General features: G+C 55.0%; 2 protein-coding genes across 9 annotated transcripts; both read right to left on the reverse strand.

The window, feature by feature from the left end:
- Nucleotides 1-36: 36 nt before the first annotated feature.
- On the reverse strand, nucleotides 37-10,295 carry LAD1 (ladinin 1). Of its 3 annotated transcripts, none has more exons than XM_031054625.2 (11): nucleotides 10,066-10,295; nucleotides 9,818-9,956; nucleotides 6,788-6,928; nucleotides 5,231-5,729; nucleotides 4,683-4,826; nucleotides 3,922-3,971; nucleotides 3,123-3,195; nucleotides 2,635-2,766; nucleotides 2,258-2,347; nucleotides 1,387-1,464; nucleotides 37-1,048 (listed from the first exon to the last, which is right to left on the reverse strand). In XM_031054625.2, exons 2-11 carry the CDS (start codon nucleotides 9,853-9,855, stop codon nucleotides 1,040-1,042), a joined length of 1,254 nt encoding a protein of 417 aa, XP_030910485.2. In that variant the 5' UTR covers nucleotides 9,856-9,956; nucleotides 10,066-10,295; the 3' UTR covers nucleotides 37-1,039. The 3 variants fall into 3 exon arrangements, with proteins under 3 accessions (XP_030910485.2, XP_030910484.2, XP_005140870.3); XM_031054624.2 differs by having other exon boundaries at nucleotides 9,818-9,979; XM_005140813.3 differs by having other exon boundaries at nucleotides 4,683-4,823; nucleotides 9,818-10,295.
- Nucleotides 10,296-15,938: 5,643 nt separating this feature from the next.
- On the reverse strand, nucleotides 15,939-23,221 carry TNNI1 (troponin I1, slow skeletal type). Of its 6 annotated transcripts, none has more exons than XM_031054619.2 (7): nucleotides 20,835-23,221; nucleotides 19,629-19,670; nucleotides 18,881-19,012; nucleotides 18,704-18,793; nucleotides 18,103-18,279; nucleotides 17,051-17,161; nucleotides 15,939-16,292 (listed from the first exon to the last, which is right to left on the reverse strand). In XM_031054619.2, exons 1-6 carry the CDS (start codon nucleotides 20,994-20,996, stop codon nucleotides 17,054-17,056), a joined length of 711 nt encoding a protein of 236 aa, XP_030910479.1. In that variant the 5' UTR covers nucleotides 20,997-23,221; the 3' UTR covers nucleotides 15,939-16,292; nucleotides 17,051-17,053. The 6 variants fall into 6 exon arrangements, with proteins under 6 accessions (XP_030910479.1, XP_030910480.1, XP_005140858.1 ...); XM_031054620.2 differs by having other exon boundaries at nucleotides 20,839-22,732; XM_005140801.3 differs by having other exon boundaries at nucleotides 20,785-22,732.
- Between the last annotated feature and the right edge of the window lie 389 nt (nucleotides 23,222-23,610).

Consider the following 23,610-nt stretch of genomic DNA (forward strand, 5'->3'; position numbering starts at 1 on the left):
CCCATCCCATCCCAGAAGGAGGTGAGCAGGAGCATCTTAGAAAGGGCAACTTTTATTAGGAAAACCAAAAAAGGCACAAAGAGAACCAAGTCCTTTGCAAAGCCCAACAAGCAAGATCAGGTCTAGGGGCAGCAATAAAGGCTCACACCACATTTGGATACTGCAATTGTTGCTCAACACACAGCTCTTGCCCACTCGAATGGCCCCAGTGCAAGGATTTCAGCATCATTTTATGGGCCAGCACCCTAAAGCCATCCTGATTACCCTACATCCCTGCTGGGTGGGCTCAGCAGCCCAAGGGGTGCAGGACACAGGTCACAACAGCCACAGGCAATAGGCTCAGGAAGAAGGGCAAGAGGGAAATAGGGCTTGGGGAAGGGGCCCAGCACAGGGCATTCAGCTCCATGCAACCCCAATATAGGACCATGGTCCACCCACCCCTCCCATGTATTTAAGTGAAAGGGGTCGCTGTGCCAGTGGCATCGGGTCCACCCCTCTTCCACAAAGCATCGCTCGATGCACGTATGACGTTGGAAGCTTGGGTCGCTCCAGCAGTGACCGCCTGGGGAAGGGTTGACACCTGCCTGCCCCACATCACCCCACACGAGCCAGGCAGCAGGGATGGGCATGGTCCATGAACGTGCAGCTGAAACTCCCTTGCCCAGGCAGCTTCTTGCCCCACTGACATGATCCAGCTGCAAGGGCGATGCAGAGGTTGATCCCCTTTGCAAGCACAGTTATGGGGCGCAGGCAGAGGTTAGGAGCAAAACACCAAAACGTTGAAGGAAAACAAGGCAAGAATCTGTCTCCAGCATCTGCAAGGAGCTTCCAGGCCTGGGCACTCCAGGACAGGCAGCAAGTGAGGTCTGGGATAAGCTTCCAGCCTTCTTCCTTCCTCAAGCAGAGGACCCTGGCGATGTGGGGTGCCCTACATGTGGCACAGGGAACGCTCATGGCAGTGGGCTGCTGGGCAGGGCTGGGCTTTGATCCTCAGAGCAAACCAGTTTTCCCCAGTCATTTGCTATTATTACAAATGATATTATTGCAACTGGAAAAGAAAGTGAGAAACAGTGAGGCCAGGCCTGGGGCTGCAAACCCCCAAAGGCAGCTGCTGTAACCAGGACCATACGTGTGCCAAACAGGGAACGGGGCAGGCAGGCATCCCCTAAATCCCACCGTGTGCCACTTTTCCCTTCTTCTCCCAGACCAGACTCCTTCTCACCATTAGACCTGCCTCCAGTCGTCCCCTCCTGCCAACTCCCCCAAGCCATAGGGTCCTGGATGCCCCACACAGCCCCTCCATCCCCAATAGCCAGGGTTTCTCACATCTGCCCTATGGTGCTGGCTCAGAGGATGCACCACGTTTCAAAGCAGCTCTGTGTCTACCTTGGTGTCTGCAGGGCTGTGTCCAGGCTGCTTTATCCAGACATCGCACTTGGGCAGGCTGTTTATTTTCCTGATCTCCTGCAAATAGAGGGGGCAAAGAGAGGTTTCTCCCTGGGCATCACGCGTTGATTTGAGCCAGCCCTTGAAGCAAACACACCCCAGGTAAAACCAGACACCTCCGAGACCCTGCCCCGAGCAGAGCCTCCAAACCAAGCCCAGCTCCAGCCTCAGAGACGGCGGCTCCGGGTGTTCTGACAGGAGAAGCTGATGAAGGAGCTGCAGGCTTTGATCCAGGAGTGACCTGGGAGCAAACCCTCCCCTGGCAGACACCAGCCAGCGCAGACTCGTCTGGGCAGCACTAATCTGCAGCTCAGTGCTGCGGGTGCCCGGGCTTGTCTGCCCCGGCTGCAGGGCTGGGCTGGAGCTGCCCCTCCTGGGTCCGTACCCAGAAACTGCAGGAGGCTCTGCTGTGTTATTGCTGCAAACAATGGTACCCCCCACACACCCCTACAAACCAAGGACTCGCTTAGCATCTCCTTTCCAAGCACAGGAAACTACCCTGAGGCCAAAGGGTTTCCTGTCCGTCTCCCTAGAGCAGACAGTGGCAGTGATGACCCCTGAGTTCCCTTTAGAGGGGGACTTTGCCCACACAGCTACAAGACACCCTACTCTGGGGGGGCTGGGATACATGCAGGGATGCAGATCACTGCAGACCCCACATGCAGCAGGACCTCTCAGTACACATCCAGACCTCTAAACGCCACAGAGCCCCAGTTCATTAGCCCATAAGCTCCAACACCCCAGATGCAGGAACATGTCCTGCTGCCTGGGCTGTGGGCTCTTGCCCAAGGTATTGGTCACAAGCCGGTACCTTGCTCTTCTCCTCCTTGGCAGGCTCCTGAGCTCGGCTGATCCACAGGTTAATGCGGGACGTCACTGATCCTGGGATCTTCAGGTTGTCCTGTGGCACAGAGAAGGACACCAGGATTACAGCACCAGCTCCCTCATGGCACAAACGCCACCGGGCACAGTTCCCAGGGCACAGAGCGAGCCTGCGGTGGGCAGCGACCAGCCCCAACCTTGGCTCCATCCCAGCGCCTCGGCACCGACCCGCACAGCCCCACAGCACCCTCTGGGTGGCAGCCGGGCACCTCTCAGCAAGCACCACGCTCCCATCCCGCTGCAGAGGGGAAGATGCTGCCGAGAAGCCGGTGCCTGCCCCAGCGCAGCCGGAGGCTCCTGCGTTACCTTCCTGGCCGCGAGCGGCTCGGCTTTGGCCGGAGCGCTGGCCTCGAAGAAGCTGCGCTTGCTCGCCACCCCCTCCGAGGACAGCAGGAGGCTCTTCTGACCGGCCAGGGAGGATTTCACTGCCTCCGAGCGCTGCGAGGAGAGAGCGGGGTCAGCGAGAGGCACGGCTGCGGTACAAGAGCAAAGTCCTGCTCCTGGGGCGCATCCCGAGCCCATTGGGGTCTGCTCCCTCCATACCCATCCAAGCTCACGGGCTTGCCCCACTGCTCCCCGCAGCAGGACCTTGCAGCATCCCCATGACCCTCTCTGATGGAGATCCAGCTCCTAAAATCCTAAGGCTCATCCCTTTTTCTGCCTGGGACCGTCTTCTTTAACCCCATTAACACGTGCCTGATGCAGCTCAGTCCCACTCTCCCTTCCCCATTCAGCTCCAGGCTATGTTTCTTCCTCTCCCCACACATCCCTCCCATGCCAAGGGATTTCAGCACCTGCACAGCCGAGTTGTACTTTTCCAGCTTCTCCCCAATGGCAGTGCTGCTCCCTGGGATCCTCATACTTGCACTGGTGAAGAAGAGGGAGAAGAGTTGGATGCAGCCCCCTCAGGATCACCTGGGACTCAGCCCATGGTTCCTGGGGACTTTACTTGGTAGGAGAAGACCCTGTCTGACTCAGGCACTGCCAAGTGAATTGCAGCTCAGTTCCCTGCTGATGACCAAGATCTCTGGGTCTCACCATCTTACTGGGACCACTCTGTACACTGAAAAACAGCTCTGGGCTCCTGGCTCTGAACTGCATCTTCACCAGTACCAGGATGAGTTTGCCTGCAGTATGCACAGTTACAAGCCCAGGTATCCCATTGACTCCCTGCATTCACACCTGATCCCTTATTCCTTGAGACGTTTTAAGCCACCTGGCCATGGAGATGTGGCCACCAAGGCCAGATCAGGGTGCTCATGGTCTTGTACAGGATTGGACCCTGTTGTGGTGCTGCACAGCTCCACACTTAACCACCCCTATGCAGACACAAGCACCTATGAGAAACTGCCTGAACCAAGAGGCAGCAGGGGGCACCTGGGGAGGCTCTTGTACACATACAGGCTGTACATTGGACATTGTCCTGTCCTCTGCTAAGCATCAGCCAGGCACCCCAGGTACTAGCATCCAGCAGACGTGTACCAGGGTACTCACTGCCTGGTACCATGTCCCATCACCTCCTCCTCCCTTGCAACACCAAGGGGGACAATTCCTGCTCAGCAAGACCCAAGGAACGTGAAGAGAGGTGCTGACCTCCTGGTGAGAGGGCTTTGGCTTTCTTCTTTCTGTTTTCTTGAGATCACCTGCAAGGCACAAGGAGAGGAGAGACTGGAGCCATTTGGTTATCAAAGATAAACATGGGAGAAGCTGCCACAGACTCATTTCCCCCACTTACAAAAAGACTCCATTTTCACCCACACCAGAGCTGATATCACATCTCAAAGCCCTCCAGCCTAAAGACACTTTGTAGTGCTACCATCCCCAATAAAGCAGCATGAAACTCAACTAAGCCAGCAAGTCAGCATTGATTCACAGCAGGGAGGCTCTCAACAGCTCTTGGTTTTCCCAGCCTCTTTATTCCAGAGATCTGGGGCAGGCTAGAGTGTAAGATCTATGATTTATATATTCCCAGGGATGTAACAAGGGACAAGAAAGAGGGTGGATTTTGGTTTTATCCTCTCAGGGAAGACCAGTAATGCCAGAGGGGGAATGGTCATTCCTGGGACTCTTTGGGAAACCTGAGGACAATGAGCTCCCTGTTTTCTCATCACTTCCCACAAGTTCCCGTGCCAGCACAAAGCATATGAATATGGACTTGGTCATCAGCACAGGCCTTCGGTCAGACACAGGGAGTGAAAATGGAGATAAACGGAAGCCAAACTGCAATGGTGGATTTTGAAGGCCCTTTTGGGAGCAGGCTCTGCCAACATAACCCGGAGACCAAAGCAACCCTTCCTTCCCCCATCCTCCACTGCCTAAACAGGGATCTTCCCCCCATTTGCTTAAGCTCTTACCCGAAAGGAGACGGTTCTTGGGCTGGTTCGCCTGATGGAGCTGCTGTAGGTGACCTGAGTTGGAAAAGTATCTGACTTCTCTGCAGGTTCCTCTGGGGTGGCAGACAGCTCTATGGCCTCCTTTGGGGGATTCCTGGATGGCTGCTGAGGAAAAAGCAGGCACCTGATGCATCCCTGAATGAAGGCTGAGGTGCAGGGAGCAGAACAGCCAGGATGGGAACTGCTTTGGAGGTGAGATTTGAGGTTGAGATCCTCCAAACCTTGACTGTCCCATTTGGACAGGCAAAGCCCTAAAGAGCTCTTCAATGAAACCATGATGGCAATCAGTAGGGGCTTGCTGGAGAAGGGGATCGGGATAGCACATGCAAGGGAGGGAAAGGAGGTGGTGGGACCCTGTCCACCCCTCATAGTTTGCAGCTTTCACAAGAACCTTCCCCAGAAGCCCACGGTTCCTTTTCCCTCCTGGTGCTTTGGGGCTCTCCCTTTCTCTGCTGTGCTCCCAGCACCCAGGGCCTCACACTGTTGGTGCCTCCTCCATCCCTGCTCACCTGCTGCTCCAGGGATGTGGTTACCACCGAGGACGTCTTCTCCGCGCTGCGGCTCCCTTGCCTGGTCAGGATCTTGACCTCGCGGAGCCGGCAGCCCCCCAGCTCCGTCAGCACCCGTGGCTCCTGCACCTCCTTTCCCTGCTCCCCCCGAGGAGTCCCCACACCTTGTCCCTCCTTGTCCTGGAGCCGAGCCCTCACCACCACCTTCCTCTCCAAGGCCGGCTGCCGGGGTCGGTCTCCTGGTGGGTCCCCTCTGCCCTTGGCCACATCCCGATCCCGCTGTCCAACCTGGATGCTCTCCTTCCCTATGTGTGGTTGTGTCCCTGCCCCTGCATGGATCGCTCCCACCCCTGGATCCTGCTGCTCCTTCTCCTGCCTCAGTTTGCCAGTGACTGCCATTGGGGACCTTGTGTGTCTCCCTTCTTGTGTCTTCAGCACTGCCGAGAGCTTGGGCTCTTCCCCATCCTCTGTGGACACAGGCTTCACCAGGGATTGAGGTCTAGAGATGGAGACAAAATGGGGAGCAAACCTCAGCAGCCCAGGACCAGAAGGTTGGGTTTATGCTGCAGGTGAAAGGCTTTAGGACGGGGTGTGTAAAGCTCACACCAACATCCTGGAGTCATCCCTGCAGAGCAGGACTTGCAGCCATGCTCATCACTGTCACCCCCCACTATAGGCTCTCGGAGGACAAGTTTGGATTAAAAGTCTTCCTTTCCTTATTGTAGCAGAGATTAATCACTTCTACAGCCTCATCCTAGGACATCAGCATCCACAAGGATATTTGCCCTCCACCTGAATTGCAATCACACGAGCAGCCTGCGCTGGCACTAGGGAAGGGGAACTTTACTATCTATCTTGTTCATATTAGTCCTGCCCAGCCCCTGTTCAACCCATATCAAGCCCAAGCACCGTAACTCCACCCCACCTGAACCAAAGAGAGAGACACCTCTAGAGCATGGATCTCACTGTGCATAAACCCCATCTAAACACTGGACATCTCCAGGATCAATTTAGAGAGGGGGTCCAGTTGTGAAAGGGCAGCCTGACCTCAGAACACCTCCAAAACCCAGCTCCCTGCAGCAAGGGACTTTGGGAACACCACCGGAGCGCCCTTAGGTTGCCTCCTTATCCCAACAAAGGCCATACAGCATCACTGCAAGGACCAGAGGAGGAGGATAGGCTCTGCATGCTGAGCTCACCTGCCCTGCAGAGGTGGGTGCCTGTCTGTTCTTGCCTGCTCAAGATCCCACAAGAATATGGCCAGCACCCACCCAAGCTTAACCTCAGCACCAACCCTTATCCTGGAACACCAGCTCCCTGTACCATGGGATAGGTTGAAGCTCATGATTAAGCCCACCAGAAATATACCCCTCTCCTTGTATTCCTCCTGTGAAGCTCATCCTTCTGCCTCAAACCCCATTGAACTCAGCCCACTCTTACCCAACACATAGTCCCACCAATTGCAGCAGCTTTGGCTCAGGACTGATTAAAACAAGGCAGCAAGCTGCAAGCCATCAGCACCATGATGAAGATTGATGCCAGCAGGACCCCACACACCTGCTGGAAGCTGGGCTGGTGCCTTTCACAGGGCTGGGAGGTTCTTCATCCGTCGATGTGGAGGACAAGAGGTTCCGGTGCCTTCGCCGGCGCTCCCTTTGCTGCTCTTCTTCATCCTCCAAGGTCCTCTGCCTGGCCAGGCTGTTTGGGATGAAGCATAAGGATATGGTGGTGCTCTGTCCTGCATGGGCAGCCTTCAGCCTCAGGGCCAGACAAGAAGGGAGACTGAAACACCCTTGGGAAGGGCTGAGGGGCTGATGGACGTTGCCTTCCCCAGCTGCTCACAGGGCTGGAGGAGAGGGATGCCAACAGGAGCCCGGGGTCATAAAGCGCTCTCACTTCACCCAGCTGATGCAGGCATTTCCCAACACAACCACTTGACAATTCCCAACTTCTTCTGTTAGAGGGATCACTCATTTAAAAGGAATCCCTACATTAAGCAAACCTTCCCAGGCAAGGATATTTAACATGTGACTCAGCAAGACCAGGACCCTAGAGCCACCACACAGATCACAACCACATCAGCGGCAAGGGAAACCACTGGTGGCAAAGCCCCAGCGTGATTTGTGGTGATGGCATTTTCATTTTTATTGGGCAAAAAGCCTCAGATGCAAAAGCATCAGAGGCCAAAGGCAGCTGCTGACAAACTCCACCTGAACTGTGTTGGAAAATGCCTTTGTTGGCTGCTTTGAGCTTTCCATAGCAGTGCCCATCACCTACAATCCTCAGGCAGCTGCCAAAGCACACAGGGGTCCCAGCAGAGCTCCCCACACCATGACCAGCTTGCTGGGGCAGAGCACAGGCTCCATCCCCTCGCAGCATCCCCGCTCTGGAGCTGGCACTGCAGCTTCACACAGGGTTTACTCTGAACTCCACTTTGAAGAACATGAAAGTGAGAGCAGGTCCGGGCCTGCGGTGTCGCTTGCATTGTTTGGGTCACGGAGACTCGTGGTGTGGCTCCCCAGTTACTGTGTAATGGAAGCTGGGTCATAAATTAAACCACATTCCCCCCCCCCGTGAGTGTTTTGCAGCTTCTTGTGCTTCCTGGTCAGGGGAGGTGGGGGAGCTGCAGGGGCAGCAGAGCAGAACCGAGAGCCAAGAAGGGATCGGTCCCGGCTGGGAGCACGGCACTGGTCTGAGGACAATGTCAGGGGGAATGTGCTGCTCTTCCCTCTGCTGCCTCCATCCCCATCACCCCTTGCACCCCCAAGCAGCTTTCACACCCCAACAGCCATCGGATCCACTGCTGGGGGGTTCTTAGTGGTCCCTGATGCTGTTCTTAGCATCAGATGGATGGAGGAGGCTGGGACCTGCACTGAGCATCCCCAGCTTGCTCTCACCCCATCAGGGGACACCGTGTCCTTACAGCACTACTCACCTCCATGGGCCTGACCCTGTAAATATTTGTGCTCAGCTCAAGTGCCCTGGGAAGGCAGCACAGATTTACCTGCACGGCACAGTGTGAACTCCCAGTGCAGCAATCATAGAACCAAGGAATGGTTTGGGTTGGAAGGGATCTTAAAGCTCATCCAGTCCCAACCCCCTGCCATGGGCAGGGACCCCTTCCACTAGAGCAGCTTGCTCCAAGCCCCTGTGTCCAACCTGGCCTCAGACACTTCCCACATTCCCACCAGGCAAGGTTAACACGTGTGTGGGGACTTACACAGGGACCCTGGCTAAAGGGCTCTTGTCCCTCGAGCAGTGACAGCATGGAGTGTTAACCCCAGTTTACAACCATGAGACAGCCTGTTACCTCTTTGCTTTCACAGGCACAGGCTCCTTCAGGATGAAAATGAGGTTTTCCTGCCTTGAGTTTGCTTGGCTCCTTGTGAGCTGCACGTAACCTGGCATTATCAACATGCAGTTTCTCGTTACTTGCCATTACACAATCCACCCATTAGGCTATGGATTTGCTTTGCCAACCTTCCCGTCCTCTTTTCAAAGAGGGATTTATCCTTCACCCTCTTTGCTTTTTCAAACTCATAGAGATGAATGAAAACGGATTGGTGAGTCTCCCCCAGCTTTGTCCTTTCCTGCCCTGTTAATCATTATTGCTCAGATAGCTGACATTCATGCTGTTTCAGTGAATGCTGTCTCATCTAATGAGAGAGGAGAAACTGCCTGCCTGGGTTGTGAAACAACCTGGGTGCAGGACCCCGCTGGGCCTGTGTTCAGGCAGATCTGTGGCTCAGAGGAGGTGCATCTGGATGGGGCTGGGATGTCCTCCGGATTCATCCCATCCATGACGGAGGCAGGGTGTGAGCTGGCAGCCTCTGAGCAATGGGGTCTCAGTTCCCTTTCCCAGGCTGGCTGTTGTGGGTGCCTTTATCCAAAGTACTGGGGTTTGCAATTAAGTCTTGGAATCACATCCACTTAAACTGGGATTTCTGCTCTTTTGAGTCACCACCTCCCTGCCCGTGCAGGTTCTTGCCCTGGGGTCTGCATGAGGTGGGGAGCGATCCCCACATCACCCAGGCTTCATGGGAGCCCCTGATTCACACCATGATGCCCCAGAGCCTCCCCTGGCCCGGCTCCCATCGGAGCCAAGACCCCTTGGCCCAAGTGAGTGGCAGCGCTGCTGGGCTGTGGGGCTCTTCCAGTGCCTGCAGATGAATCAGGGTTTGCTCAGTGCCAGGCAAGCAGAGCCAGGACACACACCCAGGGGCTGTGTGGATATGGGATGAGCGAAAACCCCACAGCCGGCTGCAGGGCAAGACTGGAGGCACAGCCCAGCCAGCCTGCACCCAGGGAAAGTCAAACCAGACCAAAACTACATCCAACGCGGGGCAGGGATGCGTTTCCAGAGCCATTTTCCTATGCAGAGCTCAGCTTCCCCAGAAACAAGAATGCTTCTGATCTTGCTCACCCACAAGAAATTCCAGCAGTGCCAAGCTGTGGATGGGGCTGGCACCACCTCTGCCATCAAACCCCTTGTGCCAGCTCTTCCTGTCCTCCCCAAGACCCCTTAGCCAAGGATTATCCCTCCCTCCCTCCAGTGGAAAGGGTTAAGCATTAAACCCCAGCACCTACCTGGAGAGATCGGACCAGTTCCTTCTGCTCAAAGACATTCCTGCTTCCCAGGAGTTTCAGAGAGCCCCACAAACCCGTGTGGGCATCAAGGCCAAGGGGCTGCCGGACCGCAGGGTTGAACGTGCGCTGCTCCGAGTCCCTGCTCCCAGGGAAGGGAAGGAGCTGGCTGCAAGGTTATTTCCCTATGCACCTTTACCCTGCGTGCAGCCCGTTTACCACCACGCAGCATCACATGGCTCCTTATCTACCTTGACAGGGGCAAGGCTGTAATTTGTCTATTAGCGGCGCCGCACGAAAGCCGCCCTTGCTCAGCAGTGACCCCAAACGCGGCTCACTCCCCGCTACCGGCTGTGCCAGGGCTCCAGCGGGGACCGGCGCTCCGGGCTCGGTGCATCCAGGTCTCCCAGGGTTTCGGAGGCACCTCCCTTGCACAGAACCTGTTTTACCAGCCGCTCGCCAGCAGTCAACAACTCCTGCAGCACCGGTGGAGGGAGGAGGTGAATTACCTTGGGCTGAGTGGGAGGAGGCTGGCTCCCAGGGATCCAAAACAGTCATTAAAACACCTCCATCTGGGTGCAGTCCAGCCCTTCCCAAAGAGCATGGGAGGGTGTCCTGCTCCTTTCAGCCTTCTCTGGACCTCTTGGGTTGAGCTCTCACAGCTTCCCTGTCGTGTCCGTGGGCTTTACTGCAGTAGAGAGCGCTCATGAAGTGCCAGATAAAGGGGTAGAAGCATGGGGAAGGATCCAGTCTTTGGGTGCTGAAGCCCTGTGCTAGAGGGGAGCTGTGCACTCAGGCTCACCCCATGCCTGGACCCAATCCATCACCCGCCTGAGCTGGTCCCAAGCCTCTGTCTCCCCCATGCTCACACAGAGCAATGCTCTCTTTCAAAGGGCGGTTGGGAAGGCAATGGGGGGGCTGTCTTTGTTTTATCAGGGTGCCAATGGCACTCAGACACAGCAGAGCCAGGTCCAAACCTGGTTTTCACCTGGGCCCAGCCCAGGGACATGGTGCTCCCACTGTTGGTGTCAGCTTGGCAACCACAGTGGATGCCTGTAGAAGTCACCCAGGACCCCTTGAGTACTAATCCAGCCTCTGATCCCGGTGAGATCATCCATCCACCACCCGCAAGCACTGGTTGTAAGGCTGGGCTTGCCACACTCGCCTCCAACCCACAGGGGTGTGCCGGGGCCATGAGTAATCAAAGGAGCTATTATAATCAAAGGTTCCTGATTAAAATCCCATTTCTAAGAGATAGCCCCGTCAAGTGAAAGTGCTCTGAGCAGGGCTTGGTCTCTGTTGCTCTTTCCTGTTGGTGTAACCCGTTGTCTTTCACCTCAGCGAGTCATGGCAGAAGGAAAGTACTTCAATAACTTTGTGAGCGTCCTGCTAATTGCAGACAAACCATACAGAGTGGTTCAGCACGAGCACGTCGCTGGAGAGCAATAAACCTGCCTGATTAATGCACAGGGGAGCACTTCACTTGCAAAACTCGTTGCCAAAGGACATCACTGAAGAGCAGGACCTAATGGGAGTTTAAAAAGGATTAGACGGAACCTAGTGAGAGAACACCCCCAGCTTGGATCCACATGGCAAAGGGATATAAAGCCTTATAGTCTGTGATTCCTCTTGAGATGAAGACATTCCAGGCAGGCATTTAGAGGGTGGGGATTAGGCAGAGGATGGTATTCACCCATTACAGTCCCTTAGTCTTGATTTGCAGCTCAGAGACTTTTGAGCTCAATGTGGTTTCCTCTTTATTGAAGAGCCCTCAGTGGGTTTCTCCTCCATGGATTTGCCTGGTTTCCCTCAAACCCAGGAAAACTGTTAGTGTAAAAGACATCCTTCAGCATCCTCCCTCTTCCCTCCCCTTCTTTAATTCGGATGGGATCCTGCTGGACACTTTGGCAGCACAAAACATTGTCCTCTCATGGTTGAGACTTTCTCTGCCACGAAGCATTCAGGTCATGTTTTCCCTGATGTTCCTCATGTTTTTTCATGTTCACCACATTCCCAACCAGGCAACAGCCAGCCCAGAGCCTATATATACAATATATAGAGATATATATGTATGTATATATATATATGTATCCATCATCATATGAAGCCCACTGGATTTTTCCCTATATATTCCTCAAATATCCCTTGACATTTTATCCCTGAACCCCAAGTCCTGCAAGATCTTTCTGAACATCTGCATCATCAGTCTCCATCTCTGCTATGCCAAATACACAAGAATTAGCAGCAGTTTGTTATCTCACTGTCATTTCCAATCTGCTAATTGATTATTTACCTCTGCTTGGACTTTCCCTCTTAACAATGGGTGACCTAAAGGTCTTTCCTTCTGGAAATCCAGGAAAACCCTTATCTACAAGGTGTCCCTTATCTACAAGCTCATCCAGCAAATACCAGGTGCTTAGTGAGACAGGACTTCACTTTACAAAGGCTATTATGGCCACCCTGAGCTCATCACCAAAGCCAGACTAAACTGCAGGTCCACAAAGGTGAAGGTGAAGTAAGGCAGAGCCATGAATCCATGCACAAAAGGAATGTCCAGGGGAACAAGTCTGGCATTTATCCAGATGTGCTGTACACAACAGGCTGTCGTATCTGCTGTCCCAGATCTACAACCAGGAGAGGAAAGTTATGTGCTCTTGGCAAAGGGAGTTGTACAACAGGACTCTACTGTGCACAGGCAAGGCTCTAGTGTAAAACCTCACTTCTCCCTGGGTACCTGCTTTGCCCAGGGATGGTTTTCCAGCTGCTTCATAGGATGGCTCTGCCAGAATAACTGCATCTGCCTGAGGAGCTCAGGGAGGGCAGATCTTCATGAATCCCAGGCTGCTTTGGGTTGGAAGGGACCTTAGAGCTCCTCCAGCTCCAACCCCTGCCACGGGCAGGGACCCCTTCCACTGGAGCAGCTGCTCCAAGCCCCTGTGTCCAACCTGGCCTTGAGCACTGCCAGGGATGGGGCAGCCACAGCTTCTCTGGGCACCCTGTGCCAGCGCCTCAGCACCCTCACAGGGAACAGCTTCTGCCTAAGAGCTCAGCTCAGTCTCCCCTCGGGCAGGTTCAAGCTGCTGATCTGCATCGTCTGATACAGATCAGAAGTCACACATTAATACTCACTAAGGAGCTAGACCAGTATCAGCAAGGGTTTGCTGGGTTTTTTCCCTTGGGATCAGTGTCCTATCTCTCATCCTGATGCAGAGCCTGTTTCTTTAGCTATAGGGCAGTGGAGAGCTTCCAGTTTCCACAGCTGTGCTCTCATTAGGGCATTCCTCAGCCTTGCCCCAGGGCCCAGTGGTGAACCCTCCACCTTCATCTTTTGGCCTGTGCTGGTCCCTCAGCATCAGCCAGTGCTCCACTCCTCCCTTGGCTCCACAGGCTCACACTGCTGGTGCTGGAGCGGAGTCAGCAGCACCATCTGCCCAAGCTTCCCCACTGGGCTGTGCCATGGGGCTCCATGGCCTGGAAAAGGCTTATTCATCCTCCCTCAGCAAGGGAGGATGGACAAGGCGGATGTGCCAAGCACTGTGCCCCATCCCTGCTCCATTCCTCCCTGGGCTGCAGGACCTGGAATGCTGCAGGAGGTGAAAATAGGGGTGAAGAAACCCCTTTCTCCCCATGTTATACTGCAGGGGACACAGAGGACATGATGACTCACAGGGTGAGGGTGGTTATGCTATAACCCTGCTGATGTGGTGCTGTCACCTCCTGCTCAGCCGCAGCGGGGGTTTGATCCTGCACCAGCAGCACTGCAGAGGCCATGGGGGGCAATGGGAGGTAATGTTTAACCTCTGCCACCAGGGCCTGCAGCCTGGCATTAACCAGTGTAGGGCAGTGTCCTGCACTGCTCTGCAGAGCCCATGGGATAAACCTCAGTCCTTTCCATGCCAGGGTTCCCCATCACCACTGATCCTCCTCCCCTTCCTCCCTTTGCAGGTCCAGCCACCAGCTGAGCTGCACGTGTGCTCAGGGGAGTATCTGGGCACAGTTCAGATGTCTCTGGGCAGGACCAGTGAGCAAGGAGTTTGCAGAGCATCCCAGGAAAGGAAGGGACCATTTAACAACCAACTGGGAGGGATATCCCATATATCCCAGGGATGATGGGTTACATCAGACCAAGCCCTTTGCATCTCCCTCATTGCAGTTTTACCAGCAGAACCCTTCCAGTAGCAAATCACTGCACTGACCCATGCTGGGGGTTTCTCTACTGTCCAATTGAATTTGCCATTTCTGCAATTTCAAGCTTCTTTTTGCTTTGCTTTGTTTAGTTTTGCTTTGGGGGCTCTTGGCTGCAGTGAAACAACAGGGAGGAGGGTAAGGACAGGGCTCTGCTCAGTTCAAGGACTGATTCATGCAGGTTTGCTGCCAGTAAGTACCATGTCATTAACTCCAGCATCAGCTTCTCTCCCTAAGGAGAGCTCTGTGAGTCCCCCATTTGGGATGAATTATCAGTAAAAATGGATTGCTGTAGGGTTGCCTTCTAATTCAGAGAGAAGAAATCAAGATTATGGTCACCCAGGAGGGAAGCAGCAGAGGGGCTGCAGGGGAAGACAGGCACATCCTAGGATGAAAGGCTCAACCTGCCCCTGTTACCAAGGGGGGACCTGGGCTCACGGCTGTCCCAGAGCCACAGAAGCAGCTGCGGAGCAGAGGTGGAGGGGAAGACTTGGTTCCCATTGACCCAATCCAACCCAAAGAGGCACATGCTCAGAGCAGACAACTGCATTTCCCCTCGAGATCCAATGCCTGTAAAGAGATGGGGGTTCCCATGTTTGTAATACAACTGCAACCCATAAAACTTAGCTTTCCCAAGACCAGGACATGGTGACTGGTGACCATCATACTTTGACAAAGCAGGAGAGCCTGCAGAGCAAAGAGCTGTGGGGTTGTGATCTCCTCTCAACCCTCTCATTGTACAACCCAAGGCAGCCATGCAAAGTCATCTATAGCCTGATGGGTGCGATGTGGACCCTGCTGAGCACACCCCGACTGGCTCTTAGGTGACTGCAGGGCCATGTTGGTGAGCCCTGAGGTCCTGCTCTGTAGCAGTTTCGGGTGCCTTAGTGCACAGGACCCGATGATGAGCTGGGCACGGGCACCAACCAGAGCCTGGTCCCACAGCACCCATATTGCCTTTCATCTCACACCCATCCCTCCCCACCCCACAAATGCCACCCTTTTTTCCTTTAATTACCAAATTAGCATAATTGCACTAAGCTCAGAGCAGCTCCTCTCGACCCGGACTTGGCTTTGCCATTGTCTGCTCCTGTTCCAGCTCTGAAGAAGGCTTTGTTTCCATGAAACCTCTCTTGCATTTTCCAGCTATACCAGTCGGTCAGGTAACAGTTATTGCCTCTCCCTATACATCTTTCTTCCTCTGCCAGGATTGCTGCTGAGTGTGTGAGTTCCCTTTAGGGAATAGCGTGCACAGTGAGATCCCAGGACGCTGCCTCGGCACGGATCCTGCTCGGAGGGCTGAGATGGCAGCAGAACCCTTGGTGCTGGGACAGGCTGGGCCATGGCAGCACCCTGGGACCCCACCATGCATCATCCCCAATCCCCTCTGAGAGCAGTCACTTGGGTTGGCCAAGACAGAGACCTGCTGTGCCTGCAGGGAGCCCGTCCCGAGGTGCACAGGGTGAGGACAAGTGGCCATCAAGTCCCTGCACTGTGCTGGGATGTGGCTGCTCCCTCCAATTGAGCTTGGAAAGGGAAGAATGGGTGGAAAAGGCTCTGTGTGCCTTGCAACTGCTCCTGTCATGTGGGGAGTGGTGACTGTGGCCCCACTTGCTAGGATGCTGATGGGGATAGAGGGTCAGGTGGAAAGACAAAGTCTGAGCATCTGTGCTTGCTAAAGGAGATAATGGGTATTGATCTGACCCTAATTTTGGGAAGAGTTTTCCTACCGAGTCTCAAACTCTCTGTGAAGGAGCTGCTGGATATTGTGGCAGCCCCAGTGCTAATGACCATGCAAGAAGTATTCCCATAAATCACCCAAGACCTGGTGCAGGGACATTCTAGTGGGTAGGAAAGGACCAGGGTATCTTCCCCATCAGGCTATGGACCAGCTCCGCCCCGGTCAACTCTTCCACAGTGACAAGTCCACACAATGCTCTGCCTGGGAAACCATCCTTTAATACACATGCAGCCATGGGGGGGTACATCTTAGGCTGCACCGCTGGAGGATGGGGGTTTGGGAGGACCAGCAGCCACCTCCAGGGCCTCTCTGCAGTGGTGGAAGGGGAAGGGTGGGCAGTGCCCCCTTGGAGACAGCATGGCCCATGGGGGTGATAGTGCCAAGGCAGTGGGGGAGCAGGGCTGATGGCAGAGCTGAGAGGAAGAAGCTCAGATCTCCTTTCCACACAGTTGTTCATGCGTTGCAGCTCAGGGTAAGGGTGTGAAGAGCAAAGGGGCAGCAGGGGAAAGGGTGGCAGCAGCAGGGGTGGGGAGGCTCTTCTTCCCGATGCTCCTGTGGAAATGAAACAGAGCAGAGCAGTGGGACCAAAGGAGGAGTTCTCAGGCTGCTGAAAGCAGCTGGAGTTGGTGGCAGCGATGGCCAGGCTGTGCAGGAGCAGTGTGGGATGGGCAGCTGATGCTGGAGAGCTGGGGGGGACAAGCTAGGAGAGGAGAGCTGCTGGCAGTGTTCTGAGGGCTGGAGAACTACAGAGCCAGGCTGAGGGAGTTTGGGTTGTTCAGCCTGGACAAGAGAAGGCTCCTGAAGGGGAGACCTGAGAGCAGCTCCAGTGCCTAAAGGGGCTGCAGGGACCCGGAGAGGGGCTTGGGACAAGGGCCTGTAGGGACAGGCCAAGGGGAATGGCTTGAACCTGCCCAAGAGAGGGGAGACTGAGCTGAGCTCTTAGGCAGAAGCTGTTCCCTGTGAGGCTGCTGAGGCGCTGGCACAGGGTGCCCAGAGAAGCTGTGGCTGCCCCATCCCTGGCAGTGCTCAAGGCCAGGTTGGACACAGGGGCTTGGAGCAGCTGCTCCAGTGGAAGGGGTCCCTGCCCGTGGCAGGGGTTGGAGCTGGAAGAGCTTTAAGGTCCCTTCAACCCAACCCATTCCATGATTCTATGTTTGTCACCCATCCCATGCATGGGGTGCGAATGGGGCCTGTGATGACTGTTCTGTAACGAGTGGTGGTAATTCCTCTGTGTTTTCGGTCACAGTAACAGACCAGGGGTGCTGCAGGGAGCAGGGGACATCATAGGAGAAACAGAATCAGTGCCCTACCTCTTACTGGCCAGTGGGGGACTTGGCAGCATCAAACATCTTCTTCCTTCCCTCCATCCCTGACATGGCCTCCACATTCTTGCGCCAGTCGCCCACTTCCACAGGGCGCTCCTGCAGGGACAGGAGTAGCAGTGGCCATGGATGGGGTGTCCAGCAGCCCCACACTGTCCCACCCCACTGCACAGAGCCCTCGGCCCCAAGCAGCACAGGGAAGGTCGCTGCCCTGTTGCAAACACCCTCTCCATAGGTCCCAGCTCTGCCACGTGTTCTCTGGGAACATGCCCAAGTGTCTGCTCTGCCAACCCACAAGCATCCATAGATTACAAACCGTGCCCCAAAATCATCTCATGACATCTAAACTAAACTCAGATCTATTCACTGCCTGGCACTGAGGGCTGTGAATGCCGTTCTCTATGCAAAGGGCTGAGATGTGCTACACAAGAACAGGAAAAGGCAGGAAAATCAGTCAAAAATGGAGGTTTCATCTGATCCACTGAGCTGGGACCAAACCTTTGCAGGGAGGCCCTAAGAAAGGGGCACAGCTCTTGCCATTGGGTGCCTGCAAACCCCAGACAGGTTTGGGCATCGTTCTCTGTCTCTGCTAGAGACCTCCCTCTCTCACATCTCTGCAAAGCTGGTGTGATGTGGGCCATACATCTCAAGCCAAATGCGCTTGCTGGGCTGGCTCTGCCTTATCTAATCTGGGTTTGGGAATTTCCCGAGTGTTTTCTGGGCATGATTGCACTGAACAGGAGCTCTCCTGGTTCCCTACAAGACCAAAGACAGCACAAAAGACATGCCAAGGGAGCCCCAGCTGAAAGACCCCACATGCTCTGGGAGGGAAGAGCAACATGGACACAGCCCTAAATCTCACTTGATATCATCCACCAGGTACCTGGCGCAGTCAAACTGCTCCCATGTGGTCCTGCAATGTCCCATCTTCACAAGGACTGCCCTGTGCTATTTCTCAGGTTACAAAGGATGAACAACAACCCACGAAGGCCCTTGGACCACGAGCATCCCTAGGAGGTGCCTCTGGAAGAGCCACCCACCTTCTCCGTGTCCTCCTTCTTGACGGACTTTAGGTTGGCTCTCAGGTCCATGGACACCTTGTGCTTGGAGCCCAGCAGAGCCCTCAGCATGGCATCGGCAGACACACGGACACGGCGCAGCGGAGGCCGCTTGAACTTCCCTCGGAGATCCAGCACTTTGATCTTCAGGTCTTTAATCTGCATGTTGGAGAAGGGAGCAGGAGCCAGGGGTCACTGCTGCCCCACGTGAAGGAGCCCTCGCTGCCATGGAGGGGTCTGAGCCTCTCCTGCAGCCATGAGGACCATCCTCAGCACCGCACTGTGCACCTGAGCACAGAGCTGCTGTCATTGCCTGCTCCCAGCCTGCAGACATCCCACGACAAGAAGCTCTCAGACCCATGAGGGTCAGAGGAGGAGGTTGCCTGTGGACCCAGTGGGCAGTTGGAGTTCCCTGAGGCTGGGAAGAACCTTGGGCACAGCGATGTCTTGCAGAGCAAATACCAACCCTTAGATAACCCAGGTGTGTGTCCCACATCCAAGCTCAGCCCAGTCCATGACAGACTCCAAGCTACCGTCTGGATGGGAGTTAACGCAGGAGCAAACTGCCCATCCTGCCTCCTACCTCCCGAGTGTTATGGTTGCATTTTGCTTCGATGTCATATCTCTCTTCATCCACGATTTCAACCTTCTCATGCAGTTCCCTGCACAGGTCCTGGGGGACAAGCACAAGAGGAGAGCAGTGAGCGATGCCCCTCCATGCCCCCAAGGACGTTGCTCCAACCTTGGACCTGAGAAATACCTGGAGCTGGCTCAAGGAAAGCCCAGTGGTGCGCAGCGGTGTGATGCGCTCAGACAGGTACCTCTCCTTCTCTGCCTGCTTGTCCACAATCTCCTGATCCCACTCTTCCTTTGCTTTTGCCAGCATCAGGCTCTACAAGCACAAGCAAATGGCACAAGTGTGAACAGACAGGCTCCTCTGTTCCCCCTGAGCATCCTCACGTAGCCTCTGTAGGATGGGACAGGCCTGTCTGCCTCCAAACCCCATCCCTGCTGGAGCTGTCCTCCCAAGGTCCCTGTGCTGCTGCAGCACACATCAAACAACCCCTGCACCTTTCGTGTGGTGGCCCTGGAGGTGCATGGCCGGAGGCACCACGGGGTGGTGGTCCTGATGGATGCTGATGTCAGCGCTTCCTCTGCATGGGTTTGCCCTGCTGGGGCACTAAATGGTTCTCCCAAGCCACAACCCGGGGAGCTCTCAAGCTGATGCTGCAGAGCTGCTGGTGCACAAACACGAGGTCTGTGGCTTTAGAACTGAAGGCGTCAGAGTCTCTCCCCACCTCAGCAAAGGGGAGGTTTGTTTGGTGCATGGACCACAAAGCCCACATGAGTGAGGGATTCGGGGAAGACAAGAGGTGGGACTGGGAGCTGCTCCCCAAGGGCCATTCTTCTGCTGCTCTTCATGGCTGTCCCACCAATCACACACCCAACGCCAGCTCCTTTTCCCCAGCAAGTTAAAGCCCAGGGAGTTTCCAAGCCTCAGGACTCACCTTCAACAAGAGCTTGCGTGAGGCTGTGATCTTGGATTTTCTCTAGGGGAAAGGGGAGGGGGGAAAAGAACAACAAACCTTGAAAACAAGCTCACAGCAAACACAGAGCAGCACTGGGATCACTACCAAAAGGAGAAGCACTTACCTCCCTGCAGGCAGGCGTGCATTCAGGAAGGAGCAATAAGGAGCAAGAGAAGAGAACAGGGCATCAGTGTGTAAGAGTCAAAAAGACGGGATAGAAAATCACAGAATCCCAGCTTGGTTTGTGTTGGAATGGACTTTAAAGCCCATCCAGTTCCAAGCCACTGCTCAGGACCACTACTCAGGAAGCCAAAATGCCATTAAAACGTGGCCACTGTGCCCACTGTGCCAGCCTCAGCTCAGTCCCTCCAGTTCAGGCCTCATTCATGAGGTCCCCATGGAGCTGGGGCTGGCACACAGGGTAGAATCATAGGATCACAGAAGAGTTTGGGTTAGACAGGACCTTAAGATCATCCAGTTCCAACCCCCTGCCATGGGCAGGGACACCTCACACTAAACCATGGCACCCAAGGCTCTGTCCAACCTGGCCTTGAACACTGACAGGGATGGAGCATTCACAACTTCCCTGGGCAACCCATTCCAGTGCCTCAGCACCCTCACAGGAAAGAATTTCTTCCTTAGATCCAATCTAAACTTCCCCTGTTTAAGTCTGAACCCATCACCCCTTGTCCTGTCACTGCAGTCCCTAATGAAGAGTCTCTCCCCAGCATCCTTATAGGCCCCCTTCAGATACTTGGATCCTGCTCAGGTCTGCAGACCTGGGGCATCTCGGTGTCATTGCTCAGTGGAAGCTCTGCAGGGAGGTTTCTCCCTTCTGTTCATCCCAGGGAATAGGTTCTACCTGCACAATGTGCTGCTACAAAGAGCCTCATGGCAAAGCGGGTGGTGCCCACCTCAGATCCCTATGTTGGGATCTATAAAAGCTTGGAATCAGACATTGGAATCACTACTGACTTTGATTTAAGGGTAGTTTTTGCAATGGGAATGGCATAGAGGTCTTGAGCACGGGCTGCTCTCCCGGCTGAACCCTTCCAAACACAGACACTCAGCCAGCACAGGCAGCCTGTGGCCAGACCAGGATTTGATGGAATCCAAGGGGAGCGATGCTACTTACGGCTCTGGCATTGCGGAGTCGAGTTGTTCACCTGCAGGGAAAAGCAAAACGTACCAAAAAAGGGAAAGAAGCCGAAACAAAGGAGCAAATCCTGAATCCACCCGAACGCGGAGCACGAGATGTCCTGAGGTCCGGTGCTGCCCCGTGCTGTCAGCGGAGGGAAGCGACTCCATCCCGCTGGGAAGCACCAAGACAACCTGGGGCAAGCTCATTGCAGGCAAGCTCCAACCTGCCTCCAGCCGGCCCTGCAGGACTCGGGCTCTGCTCCTTAGGGGTTTTCCCAAGCACGGAGCTGCTCCCACATGGACTCCATCACCCACCCCGGCTCAGGGAGAGGGGATGGATGAGAGTGGGGATGGAAAGAGAAGGAGAAATGGGGGGTCCCTGCACCATGTGAGCTCGGAGCGTCCCATCCCACAGCTCCCCATTGGCAGCCACAAGGGTGCTGGAGCCAAAATCCATCTCAGGAGTGGCAGAGCAAAGGACAAAGCATCACAGGGAAGCAGCTGAACAGATCCCTGCGGCAGCCCCAGCGCTGGTGAAACACGCACGGGCTCATGGTTTAAATGTCCTAGGTAATCCTATGCCCTGGCAGCTGCTTCCAACAGCTCTGCTTCCCAGCACTGCCTCCAGCATTCCCAACTGCACTGCTTCCCAGCATTCCAACAGCTCTGCTTCCCAGCACTGCCTCCAGCATTCCCAACTGCATTTCTTCACCGCACTCCATCCAGCATTCCCAACTGCACTGTTTCACAGCTCTGTCTCCAGCATTCCCAGCTTCACTGCTTCGCAGCACTGCCTCCAGCATTCCCAACTGCACTGCCTCCAGCATTCCCAACTGCACTGCCTCCAGCATTCCCAACTGCACTGCTTCCCACCACTGCCTCCAGCACTTCCCTCCCATGCCAAGAAGCTGAGGCACTGTGTAAACCTAAGTAATAGAGAAGCATGGGGGGAAAAGCCCACCAATTCAATCGTTGACTCTTTCCAACCAGGAGAAAGGAGCTGATCCCACATTTCAGACAGAAACAGTATTTTCCAGTGGTGGATTTAATCAATTTCCTTGCATTTTTTGTTTGCTTTAATCTCTTTGCATTCCCCTCTATTTGGAACCCCAAAGATTCCTGCTGGGGGAAGGAAAAAGCAACAGGTCTGGTCTCCAACAGCTGCTCCCAGATTCATGGAGCCTTTGCCAAGCAAATCCCAGTGCACATCCCGGCTGCATCCACTTGTAGCTGTCCTGTCCCCGAGCCCCCCCCATTGCCATAGCCTGAAGGAATGGAGTTTGTGTGGGAAATGCCGAAAGATCCCAGCAGGAATCATCTCCCTCAGAGCCTGACCTGGGTTTACATGGAAAATATCCCAAAAGCTTTTTTTCTCCCCAAAGCCACATCAGTTGGGTGCAGCCAGAGCCTGTGCGGAGGGGTCTGGGGGGACAACAGGAGCACAGGCAGGGAAGGCAGCTCCTCTCTCCTGACCCTGGTGTGTTGAGTGGGTCAGGTCTCAGCTGCTCGCTCCAGTTTGTCCCTGGGGGGGGCAGAGAAGCCTTTGGGCTCTCTGCGACTGGGCAAAGCCTTTCAGCGTCTCCAGCATTCCCTGTTGGAGCACAGCCGGCACCCCTGGAAGGTGGGACCCACACCACCCCTCACACCAACGACCTCTACCAAGGTCAATTGATTTTTAAGGCCAAAGAGCCCTAAATTGGCTTCCCAAGGGACAGCCAGGAGTGTGAGACATCCCCAGCAGCCTTGTGCAGGGACTTTTGGGCTCCAGCTGGACCTCGAGCATCCACGAGACTTTATTCCCTGACGGGGACAAGAGGACCGGGATGAGTTTATTCCGCACTATTTGTCCACCCCCAGCCATGAAAAGCTTAAAAAGCTCATTAAACCATTAGATCCTGGGAAACTTCACAAGAAACAGCACCATAAATCCAACCCCCACCACTCCCAACATCCCCTCGCACCCCAGAGGCATCCCACAGGAGCCTCACCTCCTAGAGACACTGGGATAAGCAGGCAAACGCTCCCAGAGCAGCTCCCACAATGGGGCTTTCAGCAGCCGTTTCCCATCGCACCCTCTGTCCGAGGCATCCCCATGGACCCGCACTGGGCAGAGCCTTACCTGGGTGCTGTGTGGCTGGGCTGGGGAGCGCCGCGCACTGCGGGGACCGGCGCTGGAAGGGGCAGGGTGGAAGCGCAGCCGGGCTGCGAGTGGCCGGTAAAAATAGCCCCGAGCCCCCCGCGTGTGCTCGCGTTGGCTGCAGGCGCCGGCACGGCTCGGATGGGATGCACACACCTGCGGCTGCAGGAGCGCGCATGGCACACGCGTGTGCTGAGCATCCTGTGCCTGGGAATCACACCAGGCTGGCTGCCCAGTGCCTTACACATGTGTTGTGTGTGAGCGTGTGTTGTGTGTGAGCGTGTGTTGTGTGTGAGCACACATGTTGTGTGAGAGCACACGTGTTGTGTGTATGTGTGTAGTGTGTGAGCATGTGTGATGTGTGTGAGCGTGTGTTGTGTGTGAGCACAGGTGTTGTGTGTATGTGTGTAGTGTGTGAGCACGTGTGTTGTGTGTATATGTGTAGTTGTGAGAGCACACGTGTTATGTGTGTGTGTGTTGTGTGTGAGCACACGTGTGTGAGAGTACGTTGTGTGTAAGCGTATGTTGTGTGTGAGCACACGTGTTGTGTGTATGTGTGTAGTGTGTGAGCATGTGTGATGTGTGTGAGCGTGTGTTGAGTGAGAGCACACATGTTGTACTTATGAGAGCACATGTGTTGTGTGTGAGCGTGTGTTGTGTGTGAGCACAGGTGTTGTGTGTATG

This window comes from Melopsittacus undulatus, chromosome 16, assembly GCF_012275295.1.
Source record: "Melopsittacus undulatus isolate bMelUnd1 chromosome 16, bMelUnd1.mat.Z, whole genome shotgun sequence".
NCBI classification, from domain to species: Eukaryota; Metazoa; Chordata; class Aves; order Psittaciformes; family Psittaculidae; genus Melopsittacus; species Melopsittacus undulatus.